Source organism: Notechis scutatus, chromosome Z (genome assembly GCF_049901735.1).
Source record: "Notechis scutatus isolate UNSWTSFEM ecotype Mainland chromosome Z, rNotScu1.2, whole genome shotgun sequence".
Taxonomy (NCBI): Eukaryota; Metazoa; Chordata; class Lepidosauria; order Squamata; family Elapidae; genus Notechis; species Notechis scutatus.
Genome location: NC_142025.1, coordinates 108646277 through 108673735, shown reverse-complemented (window position 1 = coordinate 108673735; position 27459 = coordinate 108646277). Strand labels below are relative to the sequence as shown.

General features: G+C 38.2%; 2 protein-coding genes and 2 long non-coding RNA genes across 12 annotated transcripts; 2 read left to right on the top strand and 2 right to left on the bottom strand.

Moving 5' to 3' along the window:
- Window positions 1-2832: 2832 nt before the first annotated feature.
- On the bottom strand, window positions 2833-5850 carry ZSWIM9 (zinc finger SWIM-type containing 9). The gene is given in 9 exon segments (XM_026684246.1): window positions 2833-3363; window positions 3365-3410; window positions 3412-3450; window positions 3452-3533; window positions 3536-3756; window positions 3758-3823; window positions 3825-3857; window positions 3859-3981; window positions 5846-5850. Coding segments are annotated over 9 exon segments (1146 nt in total).
- Window positions 5851-7656: 1806 nt separating this feature from the next.
- On the top strand, window positions 7657-16280 carry LOC148129090 (uncharacterized). Its single transcript, XR_015745854.1, has 3 exons — window positions 7657-7694; window positions 13654-13727; window positions 15984-16280. It is a non-coding gene; the product is annotated as an uncharacterized LOC148129090 (long non-coding RNA).
- LOC113423015 (uncharacterized) lies at window positions 13885-23277 on the bottom strand. 7 transcript variants are annotated; one of them, XM_087946622.1, is made up of 5 exons: window positions 23033-23271; window positions 20984-21594; window positions 17577-18520; window positions 16276-16402; window positions 13885-16001 (listed from the first exon to the last, which is right to left on the bottom strand). In XM_087946622.1, exons 3-5 carry the CDS (start codon window positions 18405-18407, stop codon window positions 15511-15513), a joined length of 1449 nt encoding a protein of 482 aa, XP_087802748.1. In that variant the 5' UTR covers window positions 18408-18520; window positions 20984-21594; window positions 23033-23271; the 3' UTR covers window positions 13885-15510. The 7 variants fall into 7 exon arrangements, with proteins under 7 accessions (XP_087802748.1, XP_087802749.1, XP_087802747.1 ...); XM_087946623.1 differs by having other exon boundaries at window positions 13885-15998; window positions 23033-23250; XM_087946621.1 differs by lacking the exon at window positions 20984-21594 and having other exon boundaries at window positions 13885-15998; window positions 17577-18470; window positions 23033-23277.
- Window positions 23257-26698, top strand: LOC148129089 (uncharacterized). 3 transcript variants are annotated; one of them, XR_015745852.1, is made up of 4 exons: window positions 23257-23335; window positions 23426-23486; window positions 24274-24346; window positions 25929-26698. It is a non-coding gene; the product is annotated as an uncharacterized LOC148129089 (long non-coding RNA). The 3 variants fall into 3 exon arrangements; XR_015745853.1 differs by lacking the exons at window positions 24274-24346; window positions 25929-26698 and adding an exon at window positions 24997-25119 and having other exon boundaries at window positions 23267-23335; XR_015745851.1 differs by lacking the exons at window positions 23426-23486; window positions 24274-24346 and having other exon boundaries at window positions 23266-23335.
- The last annotated feature ends 761 nt before the right edge of the window (window positions 26699-27459 follow it).

Here is a 27459-nt window from a genome sequence, read left to right as displayed (position 1 = left end):
TTGGTCTGGGCATCCAACCTTCGCTGCTGGCTTCTTGTGGGGCCAACGGGAATTCCAGGTTGGGTTGAGCTGAGTGCCTTGGAAGCCCCATAGTTTGCCTCATCGCTGTTTGTGCAGGCAAGAGCTCAAGCTTTTCTAGGCTCTACAACACCCTCCCCCTTCGGCCTCCACACAAGAGGACTCCCAGAGGCTCAGTTCCAGGTTTCTCCTGCCACTTACAAGCAGAGAAGGATCACTCCCTCCAGGCCTCAAAGCCACATGCGTGCTGGGTTCTCCCCACAGGCTAAGGGCATTGCCCAAGGCCCCCACCTACCCACCATCAGCGAGCCCAGGTTGGAAGAAGAGGAAGGGGCTCCAGGAGCTTGGCCATTGCACTGAGCCCCACCCTTAGCAGAGCAGAGTGCCGAAAGGGACAAGAAAACTGACGACGCCCCATTCCAGGCCTTTGAACTGGATGGTGGGCACAGACTTGCTCACTCTGCCACCTCCCACCACCACCAGCTGCTACTTTTCCTCCCCTGGGCTTTCCCTACAGCCCGCGGCCATCGAAGAAGAGCCCAGGCTAGGAGAGGCGGGCTGGAAGGTGCAGGAGCGCCGCACAAATGCAAGTAGCGTGGTGTTCCTTCATCTTCTAGCCACTTCAACCCGTCTGTGCCACCAGCCCCCTCTTGCTGCAACAGTACCATTACATTGTCCTGGTTGGCGAGGGCTGCACTGCTTTTTGCATGTTGCACCTCCTGTAGATTTGCACATTACATGTGCCAACCCCTACTGTGAAGATTTCCAACCCTTCCACAGGTCGGTCCCATATTCCAGAGCTGCAGTAGTCACAAGACTGGCCCTTTGGTCATCCCAGAGCAGGTCATCCATGGCAGGTCAATACACCTGGGTGAGGAGCAGCTGCTCTTGGGTGACCAAAGGGTCAGTCTGTGACTACTGCAGCTCTGGAATATGGGGTCGACTTTCCCATCAATGTCAGCAAGCCACCTCGGGGTAGATTTCCCTCCCCTGAGGTTGGTCTTACCTTCCAGTTCCAGCTCATGTGGCTCTACTCAAAGTAAGGTTTGCGCTTGGTCAAAGGGTGGGGGCCAGCAGGTGGGTGGGCCATGTGGGTGGTGCGAGCCTTGTGTTCCCACGCAACCTGGATTAATTGCTTTGGGGGAAGGTGCTTTGGGGGGGGGGACATTTCTCTGCAAACCACCAAAATTTTCTCGTGGACCAGCAGTGGTCCTTAGTCCACCAGTTGGCGACCACTGTATTAGACAACGATGGCAAACTACACACCATTGACAGGAACACAGCACAAAGTTGAGCTTAACTCAAAGGATGTTTATTCAGGTAGTCCTTGACTTACAACAGTTCATTTAATGACCGTTCAAAGTTAGAATGGCACTGAGAAAAATAATTTATGACCATTTTCATACTTATGACTATTGCAGCATTCACATGGTCACATAATCAAAATTCAGATGCTTGGCAATTGGTTCATATTTATGATGGTTGCAGTGTCCTGGGATCATGTGATCTGCCCTTTTATAACCTTCTGACAAGTAAAGTCAATGGGGAAGACAGAGTCACTTAATCATGTTACTAATTTAACTGCAGTGATACTTAACAATGGTGGCAAGAAAGATTGCACAATGGAGCAAAATTCCCTTAACAAACGTCTCCCTTAGCAACAGAAATTTTGAGCTTAATTGTGGCCGTAAGCAAAGGACTACCTGTATACGCCAAGACACAAATAGCTAAAATGGTGCTCCTGTGGCCCTTTTGTTTAAAACTGAGGAGACATTCTGCCATTCAAATCTTTATTCCTAAAGTATTTTTATTGATGTGTTTCAATACTGCATTCAGAATTTAAAAACTGCAATGCTTTCACTGAATTTTTTTTTCTGAGTTCAGAGTTTACATAGATAAAAAAGTTTCCTGTTAGAATTTGTCCCACAATTTCAGAGGATAAAAAGGATAGCTAATTGCTCATCCCTACATCCTTAAATCTGTCAGGTGTTTATAGATCACATAAGCCAAGTAGGGTAATGTCACACTTGCATCTTTAGAAGCACTGATTATTATTGGTTTGCTGTATTTGGCAACTATCAAATGTGAAGGCAATGCATGTGGGCCTTTCTGTGGGAAAACCTGGAAGCTGGTGAACATGACTTTTAGTTGTTAGAAGGTATCTTTTTAGCATTCTGCATAGTACTTTGATGGATCTCTATAATAGGTTTACCAGCCTGGTCCTGTTTAATTAAACACAGTGATTTCAGATACATCTAATTCCACACAGGTTCACACATTTCAGTTGCATAATCTGTGCAAAATGTATCTTTCCTTGCAATAGAATTTAAGCTATCTTGGCAAGAAATGTTGAGGAAAAGATTGCTCAACTGGTTCTGCTAAATCACAGAACATTCATATTCTTTGGAATGTTGTGCTTTGATCTCCAGAATTAACTTGGTTTTGGATATAGATTAGAATGTCAATATGTGCCTCCCTGTATGTGGAGGTTTTTTATTTAGAACCAATGAAATATAAGATGGGTCTACAAATATGTTTTTATAGCTGAACATGCTTCCCTATCCTTTTTGCATTAGCTGTGGAGATTTTCAATACCTCAGTTCTAGCGTTTACTTAACAACCACATATCTTTGAGCGCATAGATAAGCATTGCCAGCCTGCTTTTATAATGGTGGCCAACTCTCAATTTTTTATTTATTTCAAACTGAGAACTATATGAGAGTATAATACCACTATCTTCATTGTGCTAAAATGGCAACTATTAAGGTAGTCACTAACCTGTTGTTTTTCAGTACATATGGCATAGGGTAATACTTAAATTAAGGGATACCATAGCTGGCATTCCTCTTGCATAATATCTTGATTTCTGTTTGATGAGCTGGATAGAAGGTTGAGGTCAAAGAGGGCCTCTCCAACCCAAAAACGTGTAGCAAATATGTACTGGCAAGGAAACTGGAGAACCATAGAAACAGAGTAGCTACAAGTAGTCAGATTTTGGCTCACCAGAAAGAAACATGTGCTACCTTCTAGGAGGAACCCATTGTGCATGTCATCGAGCTCAATATGCATGGGGCACCAGGGTTCCTCTGCTACCAAATATGCATAGGCATGAGGAAAGAAAGTGTGGTACAGTGCAATCACTGGTGTCACATTGAAGCTTGAAGTCTCCACATGCAAGGCCTGGAAATCCAGTAGATCCTGAACCCAGGAAGCCAGAGCCATAGAAGGATTGAATGTGGTCAGCAGCTTGTGGTGGTGGGTATTAAGGTAATCAAGAAAAGAATGTTCTCTGTTCTTCTCAAAAGCCCAACACTCCATCCATGTGCCTCTGTGATGCCAACACTCTTAAGTACTGCAGAAGAAAAGAGAGTGGAGCCACATCTTCCAAATCACAGATACTGGCTATATACCCATGGTGAATCAGCATTTAGCCATTAACAGATTGTGAATCTGGTCCTCTTTTGGTATTGTTAGTTCACAGGCCTTACAGTAAAAGGCTTCCAAGACTTTCAGGCAATTGTGACTACCTTCACTTGCAACTTGATACCTGGAACACTCTACACCAGTGAGGACATAATGAATTCATGGAGGTCAGAGAGGCCCTGACATACAAAACAATAGACTACCTCACATCCATGCCCATTAGCATCTTGACACCATATTGTATAGAGTTCAAAATCCTCAAGGAGGCAGGCAGCACATTCCAAGAAAAGGCAGTCAGGGAAGTGCTTCACAAGTATGCGAGGTGGCTAAGAAAATGTTATTAAGAACAGCCACATCCTCCTCAAAAACCAGTTTGATTTTGGCCTGTATCTGCCTTGAAGAGTCCATCTAGAACTCATACATCCCCTTATCTTTGGCTTATATTTCTCCAGATTCCAGATGAGGTCAGGTGCCAAGAAGCACTTGGAAATACTGTTTGTAATGCAGCTAGGCAGCCTCAAGCTGTCCAGTTGAAAGGCTCTTGAATAACAGTAGGAAATTTTTTTTAATTAATTTTGAGGAAAATCTAATTTGAGCAGTTTTGTGTACCCATGTTCTATATTATTGGTGCCTTTGCATGTGGTCTCTGAAATGAACTTTTATTTATCCTGTTGCAGCAGTGAGAAGATTGGCTGCACAGCCTCTATTACTCTGCACCTAGGCCCCAAAAATCGTCTAGTGGTAATTGAGGCCAGAATTGGAGCACAATCACTGCCTGACAGAACTGGAATTTGCACACTATTTCAAAAGGCAACAGCTTGTTCTCCCTCCCTAAAAGAAGGTGAATTAGCTGTAAAATGTTGCCAAAAATTGAAGAGGGGAAGCCACTAGGAAATAATTGAAAAAAATTAATAAATAATATTTATACAATTATATTCTACTTTTTCAAGATAAGATGGAACTTTCAAGTTGAATAATATTTTTATTATTTTATTATTATTACTTTTATTTGGCAGTATGTTTAAGATTTTATACATGGATGTGAACATCCAAAATACGGGTTTACTATAGATAGTATATATAAACTTCCTGAAATATTCCAATTTGAATAGATTCTCAGAATTTATTCAATTTATTATAGCTTATAGTTTCAATCAGACATTTAAATTCTGCTGATTAGAGTTCCTAATATGTATGCTTAGCTTCAAGCCTGATAGTGATTTCTAGTTTTTTAAAGTGATATATTTTATAATAGATAATTAATGATATATTGAAAAAGTGTAATTTCCATGATATTTTGTGGCACATGGTTAGAGTGCAGTCCTGCAGGCTACTTCTGCTGCCTGCTGCCTGCCTGCAATTTGGCAGTTCAAATCTTATCGGACTCAAGGTTGACTCAGCCTTCCATCCTTCCAAGGTCGATAAAATGAGGACCCAGATTGTTGGGGGATATATGCTGACTCTGTAAACCGCTTAGAGAGGGCTGGAAAGCACTGTGAAGCAGTATATAAGTCTAAGTGCTATTGCTGTATTTTAGTTACATTGTTTACTTATTTGTAATTTATTCCTTTACATGTTTTTAATCTCTTTTTGTTCTAATCTTCTAAAATGCTTAATTTATAAAAAAAGGAAAATATTTTTAATTGTATGCATTTATATGATTATGTTAACTTTAATACGTACCATGACGTAATGTTTAGTTAATCAGTACTGTTCATGTGCTTCCCAACAGCGGACAAGGAAAAATCTCAGGAATCTTTGGTAAGCATTACTGAGGCCTGTACACATATATGAATACACATATACAGATACAATACAACTTACAATCACAATTGAGACCAAGATTTCCATTGTTAAGCAAGGCAGTTGTTAAACGAGTCACCTGATTTTTGCCATGGTTGTGAATCACCACGTGAATCTTAAGTTAAGTGAATCTTAAAGCTATTACATAAATCCGGTTTCCCCCATTCACTATGCTTATTAGAAGCCAGCTGTGTAGGTCATAAATGTTGATCACATGGCCCAGGGATGCTGCAACCATCATGAGTACATGACGAATACATGACAAATACATAGTGCCTGAATTTTGACCATACGACTGCATCAGTTATAAGTGTGATGACTAGTTGTAAGTCACTTTTTGCAGTGTTGTAACTTTGTAACAAATAGTTATAAGTCGAGGACTATTGTGTGGTACACATTCAGATGGTGGGGGAATTTTGACCAATTTTTTTGCTAAATGAAAGTGTATGTGGAAAACTCTGTATGGAAATCCTCCCATTCTTCAGATTCAATATAAATGTAAGTGCATGAGTTATTGTTTCCAATTAAAAAATCTTATGTATATTACTTCTGATTGTGTCATAAACAGCTATGTTTAAAGAAAATAAGTTTCTTGTTTTACCTCATTGTGGCATTTTATCATTAAGAATCTAAATTCTATTAAGGATAACTTTGTATAATGTATTAAGTCATTTAGATAAGGCATCTAATAATGTTAAGGAGGGAGGAGTTTTTCAGAATCTGTTGTACAAATTTACTTTATTTCCATCCTTTGGAATAAGCTACCTGTTGGTTTGGATTCTTCTCTTGTTCATTCTTCTAAATTATGCCCTACAACATCATAGCTTGTGTATTATATGATCAGAATTAAATTAAATATAGCAGTATATCACAGATTTAAATAGGGGACATTAAATGGGACATCTGAGTTCCTTTCCATAAGTTGTATATTTTTACATTTCTTGGGAAGTGATTTTGTTTTCTACCATTTGCTTTGAAATTATTTTTAACTAGCTGCTGGAAATCAGATAGTATCTACAGCATATAAGGTAAAAAAAAGTATATTAAATACACTTGGAAATGATGCCTCAGCATTACAAAATTAGTATCTACCAGCAACCATATGGGACAACGTACCATTCTTGCTTAAAGCAAGCCTTTCTATGAATTAATATACTTTGCTTATTCTAAAAGGAACCCAAGAAGGAAAAGAACAATATAATAAATATGGGTATATTTTTATATGTACTTTTAAAAACCATCAGTAAGAACAGTTCCCTTATTTGTTACAAGCAAAAAATATGTTTGTTTACTGGGATTTTCATATAAATGTAATGCTGGAGCTGTCAAATCTAACTTTTGAAAATATTCATGTGAAAGAATAATGTATATCCACTTCAGTATGCACGTTTGTACACATGAAATCCAGTACAGAAGCCCGTCACCTGAGTTCCCATAAATTCAGCCCAGGAATCTCAACATTGAAAACAAATGCCTTCTGTGTGGATGCTGCTAGTCTGAAGAAATTCATGCATTGCAACACTGGTCAGAAGGGCCCAGCAGAGATTATATTACCCGAGACTTCTCAGAAAACAACAACTGAATGAAAAACTGTTGGTGACCTTCTACCGCTGCACCATAGAGAGTATCTTAACTTACTGCACCACCCAATTGTACAGTGGCAGATAGGAAAGCATTCCAGAGGGTTAACATCATTGCCTAGAAGATCATTGGTTGCCTCTCCCCTCTTTGGAAGAGCTTTATAGCTCCCGCTGCCTTAAAAAAGTTCAAAATATTCTCAAAGATCCATCTCATCCTGGGCACTCTTTTTTTGAACTGTTACCATCTGGCAGATGGTACAGAATAATAAAAACAAGCACAAATAGGCTGAAAAACAGCTTCTATTCCAGGGCAATAGCTCTTTTGAATTCTACTGTATAGTGCAGTGTTGGTGTGGTGTTGCGGGTTTTCTGTTCAATATGTGTAGTGTGAAGGATGTGTGTTTGTGTTTATTTTCATGGTCATGATAGAATAGAATAGAATACTTTATTGGCCAAGTGTGATTGGACACACAAGGAATTTGTCTTGGTGTAAATACTCTCAGTATACATACAAGAAAAGATACATTCGTTAAGAATCAAGAGTCATAATGTACAACACTTAATGATAGGCATAGAGTATAATCAGCAATCAAATCATACTAGGAAACAGTCAATATAAATCATAAGGATACAAGTGACAAAGTTACAGTCCTACAATCACAAGTGGGAGGGGATGGGTGATAAGGAGTGATGAGAAGAGCAAAGTGCAGACTTTGTAATAGTTGAACAGTGTTGAGGGAATTATTTGTTTAGCAGAGTGATGGCTTTCGGGAAATAACTGTTCTTGTGTCTAGTTGTTCTGGTGTGCAGTGCTCTATAGCGTTGTTTTGAGGGAAGGAGTTGAAACAGTTTATGTCCAGGATGTGAGAGGTCTGTAAATATTTTCACAGCCCTCTTTTTGACTCGTGCAATATACAGGTCCTCGATTGAAGGCAGGTGGGTAGTAATTGTTTTTCTGCAGTCCTAATTACTCTCTGTAGTCTGTGTCTGTCCTGTTGGGTTGCAGAACCAAACCAGAGAGTTATACAGGTGCAGATGACAGACTCAATCATTCCTCTGTAGAACTGGATCAGCAACTCCTTGGGCAGTTTGAGCTTCCTGAGTTGGTGCAGAAAGAACATTCTTTGTTGTGCTTTTTTGATGACGTTTTTGATGTTAGATGTCTAAAAATGGATCATTTGAGATGCAGTCATAGGTATATAGGGAGAAGTGGAGAAAGCACACAGCCTTGGGGGGGCCTTGTGCTGATTGTACAGGTATCAGATGTGATTCTGCCTAGCTTCACCTGCTGCTTCCTGTCTTTTAGGAAGCTTATGATCCACTTACAAGTGTGTTCAGGTACCACTAGTTGGTTTAATTTACTTAGAAGAGTGTCTGGAATGATGTGCACTGAAGATGGTGTTTGATTTTGTTGTACAAGGTGCAATGACAAAGTAAACTAAACTAAATCTGATTCTCTCCCAAACCTATGATTTTTATTATTTACCTGTCTCTGCAGGTAAGAAACCCAGTTTGAAGTACAAATGTGTGTATTTAATATATAATGCAGTAAATCAATATATACATATATTATGATGGGGATGATGGGTGAGGCACACACTAGAAGGGAAATGTATACAGATAGGCATATTTTTCTAAGCTTGACCGATCCAGAGCTCCGAACCCTGGATCCCAGCCATTTCAGCTGCAGTGTGCCCTCTGCTGTCTTTTAATCAAAACACGATTCCCTTCCTTCTGGAATCCACAGCAGTAGAACCATATTTGCCGGGCTTTCACCCAAACCCAGGTTGCAGCTGAAAACAGGCTTGAGCTCAGGGGAATAAACCCTCATCACTCCGTCTGGCCGAGCAAAGAGGTGAACCACGCACTTCCCCTGCTGGAGCTTCCAGCAGAACAATCAATTTAAAATGATGTCACCTGGCCAATGTTGAAAAATTAAACTGAGTGATGCTGAGAGGAGACGAGAATTGACGGGTATTAGGCGGAAGGTTTTGCAGTGTTAAGAGGTGACATGTGAAAGAGAGTAGCTCTAGGCATATATAAAGGGCTTTGAATCGGGAAGCTTGACATCGCAGCACATTGATGAGATGAGAATGCAATTCCCTGCATTTACACTCAGGGGTGGGATTCTACAGATTCACGCCTATTCGCTAGAACCGGTTGCTAACATTCTAAGCAGTTCGGAGAACCGGTTGTTAGAAGAAATAACTGGCTAATCCTGTAAGGAAGGCAGGAAGGAAACATTCTGGTGTTGCTTACAGAAACTGCCTCTCCGTTAACCCTTATTACATTCTTGGCAGGACTAGACTTCCTGTCTCTGGAACTTCTCTGGAAATTTTTCCCCTCCTTTGCTAGTACTTTGCTTGTGTGGAGTGTCCACTCAAAGTTACACTGGCACTGAAAAAAGTAACTTATAACCATTTTTCACACTTACGACTGTTGCAGCATCCCCAGTTACGAGAGGCCAGGCAAGGAGATGCATGCCTCGATGTGAGTGATGTTGAGTTGGCCACGTCCACCCAGTCACATGACCACCAAGCCATGCCCACCAACTAAGCCATGCTCACAGAACCAGTTGTTTTAAAAAAATTGAATCCCACCCCTGTTTACACTGTTGCAGCATAAATATTTGTTATTGCATGCAAAGCAAGCTTTGAAGATTGGGAAAATGCTTCAGTACCATAGTAGTTCCAAGAGGCCAATCTGCAAGCATATCTGTGTGCATGGGTTAAGTATGAGCAAGTCTTTACACTTTGCACATGCTCAACAATGCTGTCACTTTCACAGCCCCAAGACAGCCAAACCCAAAATATGTTATAGTAGTTATGGTACTGGCCTATAAGCAAAGAAACCCAGATGCTAGTTTCCCTTAATCTACTGGATAACTTTGACTTGTGTTCTCTCAACCCAATCAATCTCTTAGGGTTGTTCTTGTGAAAAAAAGCCCATATCTTTTACTGCATTTATGTCTACTACTGTATACCAGACACACCTATTATCAGGTCCAAAATAAACCTGTAAATCTAGCAGAACCGGGACAATGTTTCTAAAGTCGTTTCATGAGAGGAACAGCAGCAGCTTGATCTTGGGTCAAATGGAGTAAATATTTGTGAATAGTATAGTGATTATATCACTAGTGCTATCTGCAATCCTCATGGTCCACTGTGTCTGATATCTATTCAGATTATTTAGGTTGTTATAGCTCCTGTTTGAACTCAGTAGGATCCTGATCTCTGATAGACCCACTATAATGACTGTACTATGTTGAAAGCAAATGGAATTTCAAGTATGATCCTTCACCTCTTGTAGGAAGAGAAACTCAAATGGCAGGATGGATTATTCTATAAACAATTTATTTCTGCAGATGTAAAATGTCTTTGAATAACAACTGTTTTTTTTTCACTGCCTTGCTGTTTTGCAGTTCACAGCTCAAGTACTATTTTGATGTGACATTTTTGCTAAATTAAGATATTATAAATTCCACATGAACACTTGCATATGTTGCTACATACATTCCTCCTAATATCTGCTTTTTCAAAGGCACGAGCTTGCTGAAAGTAATTTTTTATAATGTGCATGTAGTCCAACTGATTTCTGATGCTTTTATGAAAATTCCAGAATTTGCTTTATCCATTAATTCTGATTTTTATAGAAGGGTGGGAGAGTTCCTTTAAATATTTATACTTTCCATTCACAAGTCACAACTCTGTGAAATGGAGATTGGGGACATAGGTCCATTAATGGCTACTGGGCTGTAGAACTATTTCCAGTTGAGTTTTCAAGACCAGTTGTCTGAGGTAAAGTTATACTTGAAAACTTCCAGCCTGGTTCTGCTACAATTGGAGACCCTCATACATGTACAGTGTGGATAGTTCAAATATATACCTAGATTTTATCCAAAGATAAATTAACTCAAATCAGGCAATTCAGTGTTTTCAGGATCTAAGGCAAAGGCAGACAAGATGCATAGCTCAGGATTGATGTGTTAGATTGTTGAGCGCTAAACTTGGTTTTATTATCCATCCAAATAATCTTCAGTGCTATGTTCTTAACATCAGCATTACCCCTCAGGACATCTTTGAAACATCTGATAATTTTTCATTCTAAATTCCTGACTAGAAAATATTTGTGAGAACTTGGGGCCAATACTGATATCTTCCTGGTTATCTTTTAGTAAATGGTCAGAGTTTGCAGGCTTGCCCACAAGTGAAGTGAGTGACTCAGCTGTGCCATTGTTTACTTTAGCAGATACCAAGTAGGCTCATGATGAGCTACAGATACAAAAGCTGATATGATAGATGAAAAATACAACCATCTTGAGAGTGGGCACAGTTGACATCTAGCAATTCCATCACTACCATAAACAGAAATCTATGACTTATGTAGCTTCTTTGGGGAACTTAGTTGTTCTAATTGAAGTCAATACCACACCAAGGAAGATATTAGGTTAATCTTCCTTCCAAGGTTAACATCAGATCAATAATCAAGTAAATAATATCTCAATCAAAAAACTGCCAAAGAGCCAACAGCAAACATCCCAACCAAATAATCTCTAAGTCCACCCCCACCAACACTGATAGGGCAAGCCACCAGAATATAACTGAAAGCATATAGCACTCCTTACTAGCACTGATGATGTTACCTAGTTTGGTTAATGAAATATCTGCAAGAAAACAAGCAAGCTGAGAGAGCACCAAGGACTCCTCATGTCAACCCTGAATTACAAATATTCTCCTTTACAAGGAAGATATCTTGGAATTTCTAATTAAGGAGCAACTCTTGACTGTCTTGCCTGAGGAAATGCAGAGATGGCTAAGGGAATATCATCTAGAAATATGTGATAAGAACAGAAAGAATAGTTCCACAATGGACAATTCAAAAGGCGAGGTCTGGGAAGCACATCTAAGATAGTAAGCATCCTCCCTCAAACCTTTTGAGTTTTGAATAGCCCCATCATAGATTCAGACTAGGTCTCCTTCAGATCTCTGCATGGAATTTCCCCCTTGGCTGATCTTAAGCAATATCAGTCTGTAGGGCATGTTAAAATAGTTTAGAGTCTTAAACCAATTCTTTTTTTTAGAAAGGGGGGAAGAACATATAACATGTTAATGAAGTGTTTGGTGCTGTTACTTTAGGCTTATCTTTTTAGCAAGTATCTTCTTTGGAGAGTCCTTAACAAGCCAATGCAGCTTTTAATGACAAAAGAAGATTGTGGCATTATCATTCATGAGGAACTTGTCAGGGATTATTTAGAAAACTTAAGTGCCTAGGGTAGAGAAAATATTCCAAAATTCAGGGAGGAAATGGTAGTGGACCTATCTTTTCATACTTACTTAGTCATTACATCATATTTGTCTGATGACCTTTGACAGTGAGAATCTTGCAATCAAATTAAACCTTTTAGTGGAGAAAAATATTAGTCATTTAACTGGATGGAATAATGGTCATGATAAAGATTAGAGAGCATGCTAATACATGGCAAGCAGCTTCCATATTTTTTTCTTTCTTAGCCATTCTCTATTGCCTAATGGGGACCAGAAGATTCTAATTTAACCTAAATTAGGACTACCAGATCTGGGAGTAAAAACCCAGATGCAGCAAAAGTTAGGTGGTTTTTTTAAAACCATCTATTAATCATCCAGATGTTTGCAGTCCGGATTGGGTATATTAACTGCTGGAGGTAATGGCTGGATTCATACAATAAGCTAACTTATTTTGTTTAATTTTGATAATTAACAAATTATCATGACGCAAACCATGGTAACATAATGAGAACTGCTATGGACTGACATGTTATACAGCTTCATTAGGAATTTAATTTAATAAAGGAATTTGGATCTTCTTTGACTCAATCAAAGACTCCAAATATAATACCATTCTGACTATCATGTTGTTAGATTAAATATTATACTGAATATTTTATTTACTAGACTTTATAAATTTATAAATACACACTCACGAACAATAGTCAGTTTGGTATAGTGGTTAAGGCATCAGGTTAACAATCGGAAAATTATGAATTATATGCCAGTGGTAAACCACTTCTGAACAACCTTGGCAAGAAAACTACTGGGACTTGTCAAGGCAGTCTCCAAGAAATGAGCACAACTGATTGGAAGAAAAAAAAAACACATTAATATTATTACTGAAAGTTTTGCATATTCAAGGAATCACGTGATATCCGTATCTATGGCAAGGATTTAAAATATAGAACTAAGATTATTTTATAAACAACCAAAGTTTTACAAAAGAATGTATGGTTTTTGAATTTTGTGGAATGTTTTTATTTCTGTGCTAATTTAGCTGATGAAAAGTTCTGTTAAAGCATGCATTTCTTAATAGTGTGAGGTTGCAATCTCTTCCTCATAGAGTAATACATAGCTGCAATTGTTTATTTAGTTTAAGAGGCAATGATAGAGTTACGTGGACAGTGCTTTCAGTATAGAATTTGGATTGCCAGGGGGCATTATTGAGATGGTCTGCTGACTTCTGGCAGCAGATTGGATGCAAGGAGTCTTTTCTACTCCAAGTATAAAGCAGCAAAGAGCCATTTCTTAAAAAATCTAGCAAGAATCCATTTCTTTTCTAACCAGATGTGTTAGAATTATCATTTTAAATTTCTAATCACCATGGCAATCTCATAAATCTGCACACTAACAGTTTGAGACATACTATATCTGTGAAGATATACAGTAAACAAATTTAAATCTAATTGGATTTTAAAATGAATAATTGATGCATCAGTATGATGTATTACTAAGAGATAAACCCTATTATATTTAGATTGATTCCCAGGTACATGTATCAAATTTTTGTGTATATTTTGCAGGTCATTTTGGTGTTGGTGAAGTGTCCTATGAAATGTCCAGATCCAATGCCAGTGGTTTCAGTTGGAGCTTGCAGGTGATTCAATTCCCAAAATATTTCATATGGTGAATATATTAATAGCTTAGCTTGCTCTGAAGCACATTTTAAAAATCAGAACCATGGGTTTATGGCTGAACTACAAATTAATAAAATTATCAATTCCCAGTTGTGAGAAATGAAGAACTATAAATTCTGATTTCAACATTAAACTTCTTTTAATGTGCAAACTAGAAAAAAATAAAGCTTTAATAAAAAAATTACAAAAACATTTTTTTCTCTTAAAAAAACTAACATTTACATGTGCAGCTATAACCATTGCAAAATTCCAAACATGCAGTTTTGGTACGTCAACAGTGTTAAAGGGATTAAAATTGGTAGTGTTAGAAGACCCTGAAATACTTACGATGTGCTTGACAGGAATTTACAAAGAACTAGATGATGAAATTAAAAAACTTCTACTTGCAGTACACTCAATTGGATTTTTGTCCCATCTTCAAAACACAAGATTCTTCCATTCTTAGCCACATCAGTTTTTAAAGTCACCATTTCAAAAGTTTGTCATGTGCTGCTGAGAACTATTGTCTGACAAACACAAACTGTAAATTTCCTTGGAAATGAGGCCAACTTTTCCAAGAGAGCTAATTCAGATGAGTTAAATCAAATTCCTTGTATTTCTGACCAGGGTGTCTGCTAAGCCAAGTCATTCTCTAGGTTGTATCTTGACTCTGGTGATTATTTTTGGAAAACAATTCTATTTTCAGGAAAACAAACATCCTAGGACAAAAAGGTCTAATAGAAAAGTTCCAATGAACCGTAAATATTATTGTGAATTTTACCATCCCTTATTGAGGTAAAAACAACAACACACACACAAAATTGACAGATCAACACCTCTATCACAGTTTCAAATACACAATTTTCAAGATCTCCACGAAAGAGGCACTAGATTGAAGGCCTTTAAGGTGACATTCCATTACACATTACCTAGAAATTTCCCCAAATTTGTAAAAAATCTCATCCATCATTCATTAGCTAATATATGACTGGATAAGCTTCCATCCATATGATTTTTATGCATAATCAATTAAAGACATTTTTGCACTTAAGAACATGACTGATCAACCTGAAAGCGAGATTTATTTTTTTATTGTTTAAGGACATTTGTAAAATTGATATTTACTAAAGACATTCTGTATCCAGTTGCAGAGCCTCAGCTATCTGAGCAGTTCATTGAAATATAGGCCCTTCAATTGAGTGTGCAAAACATTTTGAGATCGGACCATTCCATCCTTGAAATGTTCCATTTTGACGTGAGAGCATCTCTTCTGAGAATACAAAAGGAGGTCCAATCTTGAAACTCATTTAAAGATCAGACAGCTTTCGGTATATTCAGGTATCAAAGTGTACTGACATTGAAGCATTTTGCACATTTCTATGGTCAATCACATTTTGATTTCTGAGGAGGGTGAATTTCCACTAGCTTTTGCTGTGTGATTGTCTAGCTTTCTTCTGACTGTGGTATCAAGAAGAAAATATTTCTATTATCATTGAACGTTAGAACTTTGCTGCTCTTCTCCCTTCCCTTCCCCTGGATGATTTTAGAAATTAACAAATAACAAAACATTCAAACAGGTGAACTGAGCTACTGAAGGCATTTTTGCTTTGATCAATATTTAGGATAACTGCCTTGTCATCAGAAAGTGGTTCTGGCTTCTAGAAGACTCCAGGGCACAGAACATTTCCCTGATTTAGAATTATTTCTTAAAAAATTATTTGCACATTCAAGTCAGCTATACTGTGTTTCTCCCTAGGATTCAAGTCAGTTAAAGGATTCGCCCATGTCCTGCGTTGTTTGCTCCACACTGTACTGTGGTTCCAAACTGCCTGTGCATTCACAATACCCGGCCTTTCGCTCTTGGCTCCCTTGCCCTGAATTCCGTTTTGCATTTTTTCCACACAATGAACAACGGCTTGATTCTTCTCGCATATGGGTCCTCATGTGGTTCACCAGGTTGAATTTGTGCAAGAATCTTTTCCCACATTCAGTGCACTGATGGGGCTTGACCCCTGTATGTACTCTCCGGTGTCTAGTGAGGGTAGATTTACGTGAGAAGTTCTTCCCACATTCAGGGCAAGGGAAAAGTGCCTCTTGTTTGTGCAAGGGCTGTTTTTTTGAAGCTAGCTGACTGTTGGGTATCTGGTGAGCAAAGGCAGCCGCTTGCAAATTGGGAAGAAAGCGACTTCTCTGTCTTTTTGAACTTTCCTGTAACGGATACTCTTCTTCATTTTTAGTCTGGATTTCATCACCTGCTGGATTAAAAGAGAAAAAAGAGACTGATTTCCCCCCCCGGCAGCCATTGTAATTCCACAACAATTTTGCAAAATAAAATACGATAAGAAAGAGTAGAAGACCAGAAGTTTATGGTTGAAGAATTATTTGAACTTGGATCTTCTTAGTCCCAGAGTGACTCTCTGGCCCAATTTGGTCCCTTCAGATACGCTGTTTTTCAATCCCATAATCCCTAACTAAATGACTGTATTATCAGAGTTGACCCAAGATATTTGGAGTCTCAAAAAACCTTACCTACTGAGGAGGCATGCTCATTCAGCTCTTCCTTATTTTCTCTGCACAGAACCTGCTGGGTATCTGAGACCACTTGCTCACTTTCTGGTAAATTCACAGACTCCTCAATCATATATGGCCCTAGCACCTGAAACAGCAGTTAGACACTATTCAAGGCAAGGGAATACACCAAGCAGAGGGATACAATATTGTCAGGGGAAGGTAGAATGTAAGCAGGAAAATAGCAACATATGAGAAACATCTTCAATCACCTTTAGTGACTAGGGAAGCCAGTGGTGTAAGATAGATTCAAATATATCTGACTGTATAGGTGTCAATCCAGGAAAAAACACTTTACACGTGCTGAATTTAACTTAACCTGGGAGTCACCAAATCCTAACCAGACAATGCCAATTCTGGGCTGGATGCTGGATGTCACTATCACCTTGCAAAATGCATGAAGTCTTTTATTTCTGGTAGTTTAGAATTCACACTTGCTTGACATAAATGAACAAAACTTGATTCTCTCCAAGAGTCTTCTGGTATTATTTCTTTGAATTTTAATAGTGTATAAGGTTGCCTGTATCAGCTGGCATTCATTTAAATCATTCAGGTTCTCTCAGAATGCTGCTCTGCCCTAAAGATAGGAAACACTTTTTCTAGTGAAGGAAAGGGACGTCAACACTTGTGTGGTTAAACAATGTAAGACAATAAATGCTCCATGTCGCTTCCTCACTTTCAAGTTGTTTTCTCTTTGTGAACAAACAGAAAATTTAAAAAGCAGAAATTGAGTAAGAGCTAAATTTCAGCTCAGTGCAATAAATTTTCATAAATCACTTTCATTACATTTAAAGAATAGTTGTATATATAAACAAAGTAAGCACCTTTTTTAAACTATTAAAACGAACATAGCATTAACCTTTTTGGAAAGGGATATGATTTTGACATTATGGATGTTATCAAATAAATACTTGCCAGTGAAATAGGTGCTCAAATGGCCTTTGTAAAACTTGACCATTTCTATTATGTAAATCAGAACTGAGCCACCCTTTTAAAAAAATACACAAAAGAAAAAGTTTCTCATGGGAACTGGGCACTACTTAATAAAATTGTAAAAACAAAAACAAAAAAAGGGGGGAATGTTTCAGCAACAACTAGCTCCCTGAAGGTAGGTAGTGTCCCCCCCCCCGTCCATTCCCCCCCCCCCAGTTCCTGGATACTATCATGAGTCTAGGTAGAAGCTGGTGCTTTTAAAAGTGATTTAAAACTCTAATTGCATGTTAGGACATAAGCTCCCAGGTTTCATGCTGGAAAGTGCTCACCTGTTGATCCCATCTCTCATTGTCTTGCTGCTTCAGAAGAAAATGTTCTGCCAAGGTTACTGCCTGAATGCAGGTCTTTGGACGATATTCTTGAACCCATTCCTGCATTTCCTCGGGCAAGATAGTCAGAAACTGCTCTAGGATCAACAATTCTACAATTTGTTCCTTAGTGCGGCTGTCTGGCTCCAGCCAGCGATGGCAGAGCCCTCGCAGCCGAGAACACACATCACGGGGCCCTTCAGCCTCCTGGTAACGGAAATGCCTGAAATGCTGCCTCTGCCTCTCCAGACTGACAGCATCTTCTCGTAAGATTGCAGCTTTTACCTTTCCATAATCTCCACTTTCTCTGGGATCCAAGCTGTTGTAGGCCTGGAGGGCAGCTCCATTGAGGGCTGGCACTAACCGGGTCACCCACTGTTCCCGAGGCCATTTGCAGGCCTCAGCCACATCTTCAAAAGTAGTCAAGTAGGTCTCAATATCTTCTGTTAAGGTGAGTTCTGGTACTTGAAGATTCCTCCATGCAGGTGATTGGACTGGGGTAAGTTCTGGAGTTGGCAATTCTTGCCCTTGGATTTCCCAGCGTTGAGGTGCTTCTAGTCGTTCATTCCTGGTTTGCTGTGGTGTTACTAGCCGGATACCTCCTCCTCCTGTTCCTACTGGTACAATACGATATGTTTTTACAGAGCCTTCTGACATTCCTAACGAATCAGAGCCTGCTGGGTCTGGTTCTTTTTCCATTTTCACCAATGGTTGCACTCGTTGTTCAAATGGTGTCTGACACGGAAAGTACTGGGCCACCATATTCCGCTTTGCTGCTATTTTTCTCCTCATTCTTTGTTTGGATTTGGAGTTTATGTAGGCTTCTGCTGAAGCTTCCAATAACTGGTCTGCCAACTAGAAAGGGTATCAAGTGGAGAAATTCCTTGAGTGGTTTGGATCTCAAACTAGAGGGATAGACAATGACACAACAAACAGGAATATGAACACAGGTGGTTTTTTTTTTTAAAAAAAACTAAGTTACAATAGAACTACCTATTTTAATATATTAATTGATGACATCAATACATAAAGATTTTACAATTACATGCTACCAGAACAAATCAGACTTGACTGTCCAATAGGATGTATAACTATAATTAACATCAAAAGAAAGCTCGATATGACTAGAGAGGTAGGTTACAAAAGAGTACATAAAGCTAGTATTTGAAAGATAAGATGACACATTTCACATGTCTTTTGCTTTTTCCAAGCTAATCAACCTGCATTAAAAATTATTTAAACTAATAGTACCGTAAAATGACTGTGTGGACTTTCAGGTTAGCTAAACTGGAGAAAGCAGGATATTTTGATTAAAGTTATCTGTTCAGCTATTAAAACTACAATCCTTTGTATATTTGAATTCAGTAACATGGCCTAGAAGACAGGAGACTGAATTCTATCTAGTTCTGCTTTGAAGCTGTACATGAAAGTGTAACTTTGGGCTAGTCATTCTCTTTCACTTGAATTAATCTCACAGGATTGTTGTTGGGAAAATAGGAGGAGGAAGTAGGATTAGATATGTTCACTGTCTTGAGTTATTTATAAAAAGATAATAGAGGCAAGATAAAAATTAATAAATATAATTCTTCTGGAAATATATATTCCAGAGGTTCATAGTTTTCTTCAGATTGAAAACTTTGCAAAATCTTTTCTTGACAAGCACCCTAAAATGTTTCAGTTTGCAATTATCTGGTGATACTTGTAACATACTGTATAAGAATTCAACTTTCCCCTTTTGATGATTATATTCCAATTTTATTAAATGTAATACTTTCTATGTTATAATATCTCGAGAATTGAACTAAGCATGGCATGGAAGAGAAAGAGGAAAGCCAATCAATGAGAAAAGGGTAAAGTCTAAATTTGATTGGAATAAAGAAGCAGAAAAGAATGGTTTAAACTATTATTAGTTTTATGTTACTTTCCATAGTTTTTATAAGTTATGGTTTGAGGCCAACTCATTTATAATTTATCATAGTTTATGTTAAAAACTGTTGTACTAGCCTGTGGGCTGGAAATTTTGCATCCTCTAGATGTTTTGTCCTGGACCTTCCTAAAATTGATTATTCTAAGTTGTGATATCTTGAATAGTTTGAAAGGGGGACTAGGTACATTTTCTACCATCTAGAAAAATCAATGTTTGTCTCTAGGGCAGCATGACTCTAAACATCAACTGCATGATAATATCTTGCTTCTGATCAGGGCAATCTAGTTGTAATAAAAAAAATGCCGGACTAAGTTGGGCCCTTGTCTTATCCAATGGGGTTGTTCTTATATTCAGTAGTTATTTAAGTTATATTGCCCTATGTTGATAGAAATGATGGAAATTGAAATCCAAAACATATAGAAGCATTTCACATATTCCACATCAGAAACTATGAACACAAACTTTCAAATTCTTCCATCTACATGAAAAGAAATATTTTAGTTCTTATCAGATATTGTGTTAAATCAGATTTTGTTATATAGGCTTACTGAAACAAGAAATTATGTATTGTCTTTGCCATTAGTTCAGCTCTGAATTCTACTGGCTGAATGGTGCACAGGGCATTGAGTCAAGAAATGCCAAAACTTTTTCAACATGTACCAAAAACTGCATAAGGATTGACCAGATTTTTTTAGTTGGTAATTCAGTGGTGTGAAATCATGGTGGAATTAACTATTATACATTCTAACAATAATATATAATGCAATCAATCATGTTTACAGTAATAGTATTTTTAGCTACCTCCATTAAAAATGTGCCAGCTTTATCCATTATCCTGAGATTGATGTTTAAAAAAGAAAAAAAGAAAATTTTTGGGAGGTGGCATTTTTAAAATATCAATCTGATTTACTCCTATTATATAATCTGTGACAAGTGGATGGAAGCTTTTCTATTCAGGCTGACCAGCAAGACAAAACTAAGAATTATATTAAATCTTAATTTACAGATCATAAATAGCCATCAGTAGAAATGTAACAAAGATAAAGTGCCTTTTCTAAGCATGCAATGCTGGTCAAAAGTAAATTTAGGATTTACAAGCTTATGCCTCACTAAAAGTGAATCCATCTTTCCAAATCTTCCTTGCTTGCTGTATGGAGAAGAAAGGGACCAAAACCCTTAGAAAGCTGTAATATATCTGAATCTAAGTAACTCTTAGAAGTATCCAATTTTCTTTAATAGGGACTTTAGACCACCATACCAATATCTAATTCTCTGCAAACAAATTCATTGTTCCAAACAGCAGTTTTGCTAACTAAGGCATACTCAAGATATTAATGAAAGAAGATTTCAAATAGTTTCAAACAGACAAAGAATATTTTCAAGTGTAAGTACAATGCCAGGATAGATAGGGAAGAGGGGAGACAAAAAAATGAAATCTTACTAGTTTTGAGTCTTCTACTCATCCAGCTTTGCCAACCAAAAACTGTAGGTTCAGTCCAGCATGTGCTTGCTTGCCCACTCCAAATGCTTTACTTGGTGTCAGTTTTTTTAAAATACTTTTTAAGACCCCTCCTCAAAGACTTAGTTGACTCCTGCCTTTGTAGCCCTCACTTTCTTGAACCTGTTATTCAGGAATCCCACCCCCCATCTCAGAGCATGGTCAGATTAACAGAGTTGTGCAACAGACTAGGCCTCATTGCACCATGTGGTCTCACAACCCATTTTAGATTTCCCACAAACAGTGGGAAACTGTTAGTATGCATGCCATTGGTGTGCTTGCAAACAAAAGCCCAGCCCATAACAGCATTAACTTCACAAAAGCAAGCCATCAGCTATCCAGACTGCCTGGCTCCTTCTTTTTCCAGAGGTCTGCCCAATAAATATCTTTATCTTTACATGCACATCATTTTTATATGATGCACCATTCTATAGCCACAGAATCTAGCACCTCCATTTTAAAAAAATGTATAAGCTTGCAGTTGGGTCAGACTGATCCTGAAATAAGAATGCGCTCAGAAACAATATAAGTAACACCAACAGAATATAATGTTCCTAGAAAGAGAAAAAGGGTTGAAATTATCTAATGGAACACTTCTCAATAGGAAAAGCATAACTAGTTGATTTCAGGCTGTCATGAATATTTGAAATATCTATTCACAAGAAGTTTTACTTTTACTGAAGCTTATTTGCTAGTAAAAGCTTTTAGGAGTGATGTTTATCTGAATATAACATTAAAGACATCATTATATTCACGTACAAGCCATGGTTAACTGAACCATAATGAACTCAATCCAGTTTCCCCCCCCCCCTACAAATATCAGACTGACCACAGGGGTTGATTTCACACAGCAGGCTAAAATGAGGTGGGCTATTTACTGTGCAAAACACAATTGTTATCAGACTGTCCAGATGACTCAAACAAGTGGAGTCAAATGACTTGCCTCAAGGACAGGTTTAAATTACAATGATAAAGCAATTTAAGATAAAGGCCCCTTTGGACAGAACTGATTCTATGGAAATGTGTTACATCCATCAAATTTCTCTTGGCAACAGTACAGATGTAGTTCAACATTTCCTTCTTCTTGGATATTTTCTTAAGTAACTTCCCTCAAAATTAAATAAAACAGAGGCCAAGCTGCCCTGATCTAGATTTAAGACAATTAGATACAAAAGATACTAGAACTACCCTTGGAGTGGAATGGAATATGAGGGTGTGTTTCAGAAAGTGTGTGTTGGGATGGGGCAGTATATAAATCTGGATAGTAAACACGTATCTTCCACTGATGTAATAAAGCCATAACCGTAGATGCCCTTGCTTAAGTATAAGCTCTACTGAAACAATATGGTTTGTATCTAGTAGGCACTAGAAAGGGTTTGCCCTTTTAAAATACAAAATCAATTAATCCAGCATTCAAAAAGATGTTTTATCATTGCCCACCAGCCTTTAATTTCACTTATTTTACTTCTGTACCTCCATCCTAAGCCTGTGTACAGTATTGAGGAGCAAAGCTCGCTGCGTTCAATTAAGTCCCGAAATATAACGCAGATTATATTTGTCTAAGAGCCAGACTGAAGCTGCGTGCTGGGAGGAGTATTATCTGCTCCGCCCATTGATTATTAGGAGGAAGATTAAAAAAACCAAACCCCTGAACAGTACAGAACTCCTGAAGAATATTTCTGATCACTCCTACCCCAAGATCCCACCTTTCCCTTAATGTTAACGACTGTGACAAGTTCCTTCACCCAGCTTATCTTCCAAGCCAACAGTGGATTTTTTAAACTAGCACACATTTATCATGTCAGCAGAGTACTTAGACCCTTTCTCAATTTGCTTCCTCCTTCCCTTTCCCAGCCAGTTTGCAGGTTGCACAAAAGTCTTTATCAGGAAGAGATCTCTGATCTAAAACGGGAAGTGACCGGATCCTTTAACCTAAGCCCTTCACCTACGGCGTTACAGCTGATGGAGCAGTTCCAAAGAGAAGAACTATACCTTTGTCGAGCCCTGGCTGAAATTAAGTTCTGCCCAGCAGCGTGCACTCAACACCAATCCCAGTAAGATTCGCGACCATGGTTTCAAATAAGGAATCCTGGTAACGCAACTTTGCCCAAGGATGCCGCAGACTATTTCCCTTGAGCTTCTGCCAGCGGATAATTTCCAAATTAAAAAAAAAAAAAAAAAGGTGCCGGGGCTCAAAGCTGCCCGGAAGCCACTTCCCCCTGACCCGGGAAGTCCTTCCCCCTAATCATCCCAAAAATGTAGAAATTGACTTCAGTGATGCATTGCAGCGGGAAGGTATTTTGGAAATGTTGGGAGGTGGTTTTTTTTTTTTAACCCTTTTCTCTTCCATCCTTGGGTGCTTATTCATTTATTCCCGCCATTAAGGCTTTCTGTGCAGAAAAGCGGCTCCCGGTGTTGCGAGCAAATTCTCACAGTGGAAAGTAAGGTGAGAACGAGTGAAAGGGGCAGCGCTTTCAGGGTCCTAGAACCGTCTGTCACGATTAGGGAATTAAAACTCTTTTTAAGACGTTTAAGAGTTTAGTTCCCCAATTCCCCGATCCCGCAAGGCTTAGAGGATTCGGTGTAGAAGTTTTTAAGAGTGAGTTTGGGGTGAGGACACCAGAGAAGAGGAGGCTTGGAAGAAGACGGTAGGGATTAACTATACCACTTTGGTTATTGTGGATGTAGGAAATACAAATTGGAATATATTTCACATACAAATTTCATGCAGGTTGCATGTTTGTGTAGCAGACTTATAAACTAATCAGTGAACCAAACTTGGTTCAGTAATCCTGAGGTTTACTAATGGCTAACCCCATTTTTACCTCACTTTGAGAAGCCTGGACCTGCTAAAGAGGTTTGCTACCCACTCCTTGCTTTGGTTTGTACCCCTTTTTGGTTTTTCATCCAAAAAGCCTGAGTATTTCTATTAGACAGTTAATCTTCTTAAATGCTGTAGTGTTCTGTTTTAGGGAATCCTCCCCTAAAATATTTTTTTTTGTTTTTAAGATGGCCATTTTTCAAATTTAGTCTGTTGCTGTACCTTTAAGAGCAGTTTTATTGGCAGATGACAGTGCTTAGTTGGCCTTGGCTGATGTCAGAAAAACTAAGCAGACTTTGGCTCCGTTAGTAGTAGAATAGGCATTGGAAATCCAGCCATTATAGGTTAGACTATAACGTGGAAAAGAAAGAAGTCATCAGCTTCAAAAGACTCTCACGATATTGTATTTTAGAAATCATTTGTTTGGACCCTCAATTTCTGGATAATAAATGAAGTCCAAGATCACTGTCCTGTAGTTTGTTCAGGTCAGAATCAGTTTTAATTCCTGATTGTTTGCATATGAGCGGAGGAAGTGATTTTTGAGGAAGCAAAATAATTAACTGCAGCCATCTGATTTGTTTTGGATATCTTTCATAAGAGGTGACGGGATTCCCAGGAGGGAGAAAATAGTATTATTAGAGGGGGGGGGAATCACTTCTCATGAACTATGTTGCTTCTGGATGTTTTAGAACATATCTCCCATAAGTCCTAGCTACTGACCTGGGATGATAGGAGCTGCAGTCCGAAACTTCCTAAGGGCATCCTATTGAGTGTCATCTTTTAGGAAGGCATCTACTTCACACAATACTCTGTTGTAAGGATTTTTTGTCTTTATCTTTGCTCAGCAAGCAAAATACCATCTTTAAGTCAGTGTTTCAGTTCTCATAAGAAGCTAAGGCCTATATGAAAAATATTATTTATCTAAACCTAGCTCTCCTTGTAATTTGGGGGATCATTTTACTCTCCCAACTTACAGCATTTCCTGAAGGTGCAGGTTCTATGTCATACAAGCAAGAGAGAATGGCACCCAGTTATAAACTGGAAAGGTTGCATTGAATATTGGTAGCCTATTTGTATATTATATAGGTACAAGAGCTGTGCCTAAATAATGGTCTTCTTTATATTTTCTCTGTAGATATATACTGCTTGTATATTGCAATAGACCTACAAGAAAGGTTAATTTTTACAATGGAGACAAGATATCCAGTTTATTCAGGAAGAACAGGAAATGAGAGAAGAGGCCTTTCTACTTTGGGGGTGGAGTTGCTCAAAGTTCCCTTCAACTGGAAATTAAGGGGGCTTGGGTCAGATGGCAAGAGTTGGGCATTATGGAATATCCCTCCTCCAAAGTGAGATCAGCCTCACCCCTTATTTCCCAGAAATCCCTAAAGACCTGGCTTTGTTATCATGCCTAGGGTTCTCGGGAGACCAATGAGCTCTTGAGGTGGCTCATTGCTAATCCAATTATATGGGGCAGTTTATATGTTTGTGTTCAATATGTTTATTGTGTGTGTGTGTGTGTGTGTGTATGTATGTATGTATGTATGTATATAAAAATAAATAATTTTGCCACACACTGCCCAGAGTAATGTCTTGGGAGATGGCTGTATAAATTTGATAAATAATAAAGCATATTTCATCCAGAAGTACAATTTTCTCCTACTTTCCTTGTGTTCAGGAAGACAATGAAAATGACTTTATTTCAATGGGGCTTTGGGCTCCGGAATGATTTCATGTGTATCTCTATATTCTTGTGATTTTTTGTTGTTATTTGAATTGTTTTTCTCAGTGGGGAGATATTCAATTACATTGATTTAGAATCATGCATATAGGAGTGGTCTCTTGAGTAATCAAATACTTTGCCACCCCAGACATTTTGTGGGAGACATTTATTCTTGAATGCCCTGTCATCAGTTTAGACCCCTGCCTTAATATCCACTGGCCACACTAATGATTTCAATTCGTGCTTAGTAATATTGAGTGGGTCATAAGATTCTTCTGCTGAGGTACCGTAACTGAAATGATTGAGTGTGTTAATGTCTGGCTTTTAATTTCTCATTTTCCTAGGGATCTGCAATCTCTCTTGTTTTGATGAAATCCCAGAAGAGAAAATTGTGTGGAAACATCTCCCACAGGACTTTTTCAGTTAGGGAGCCTAGGTATCAAGGACACTGCAGAGTTATTGAGAGAGATATAAGAAAAACAACTTCAGCACACTCAAAAATGCCATCTAAGAAATGGTGAAAAACGAGGTCAAAACAGTAGAAATAAAAACCAATTTCAGTTATTTCCATATATCTCAGCAGACCTTACTGCAACCTTTTAAGGTAGCTTAGCATCTCTATTAAAAATTGAAGTCTAAAATTAGGGCTTTACCTAGTGCAACTGGGTGAACTCTGATTAAGACTAGATTTGAATGGGACCCCTGTCCCCCAAACTAAAGCTGTAGATTTAGTAAGATATGTTGTCATGGAGTCAAATCTGATAAGCTCTAATCATCCAAGTATAGAACTATTTAAAAATCTGAGCTGCAAAAATCTGAATGACTACTAGATGGCAACACAGACATACAGAAACCTCATTTTTAGTACCATCTACTGGTCATGCGAACTGATGGGTTGTAGAATATAATCTTTGGAGAAGCACCACTAACTCTCTTATGGGGATATTTAGACTTTTGTAGCTATTAATTTGCTTTACTCCAGAGCACTTTGGGATATTTTTTCATTAATTTTTAAAAATGTAATTATTACCCAGTTACTGTCCTTCTATTTTACCTTTGCTATATGTGGCAAAAGTCTAATTGTTATGCATATAATCTGAGATAATTTCAAAAATGATGCATTGGATTCCATTATTTGTACAACAGCACTGAACAGAGTGGCCTCTGAGCATTTTTCACATTTACAACCGTTGCAGCATCCCTGTAGTCATGTGGTCAAAATTTGGATTCTTGGCAACCGGTTCATATTTATGACGAGATCATGTGAACAGCTTTTGAAACCTTCTGACAAGCAAAATCAATGAGGAAGGCAGATTCACTTAATAGCCATGCTACTTCCTTAACTGCAATGATTCACTTAACAACTGTGGCTAAAAAGGTCATAAAATGGGGAAAACTCATAAATGTCTCCCTTAACATAAATTTTGGGCTCAGCTGTGATTATAAGTCAAGGACTATCTGCAGTCAAAGCCTATTAAACTGATTTAATCTGGGAACAAATCTGAACTGGATCACTTTAAAGAAGATTTAAGACTGTGGGGGAAGGTCTTGTTGATATCCTTGACCAAAGCTTATGTAGCCTTCTATTTAATAGGGTCTTATTATGCTTATCTTCTTAGCTCAGGCAATATTGGAGAGATGCTGCCATCTGCTGAGAGATTACATGCAATGTTATTTACAGGCTTTATCTTGACAATTTGAACAGGTGTGCCTATCCTAGAAAATTCTCATTTGTTTAGGAAAAGTATTTGACTTAAGGGTCTGTTGTAGCACATCTTGTCAAATAGTAGATCATTAATGCATCTTAGAAACTTTGTTAATTTCACTCCCTCAGTAATCTATTTCATTGAGGATGACCCCCACAACAAGTACCTG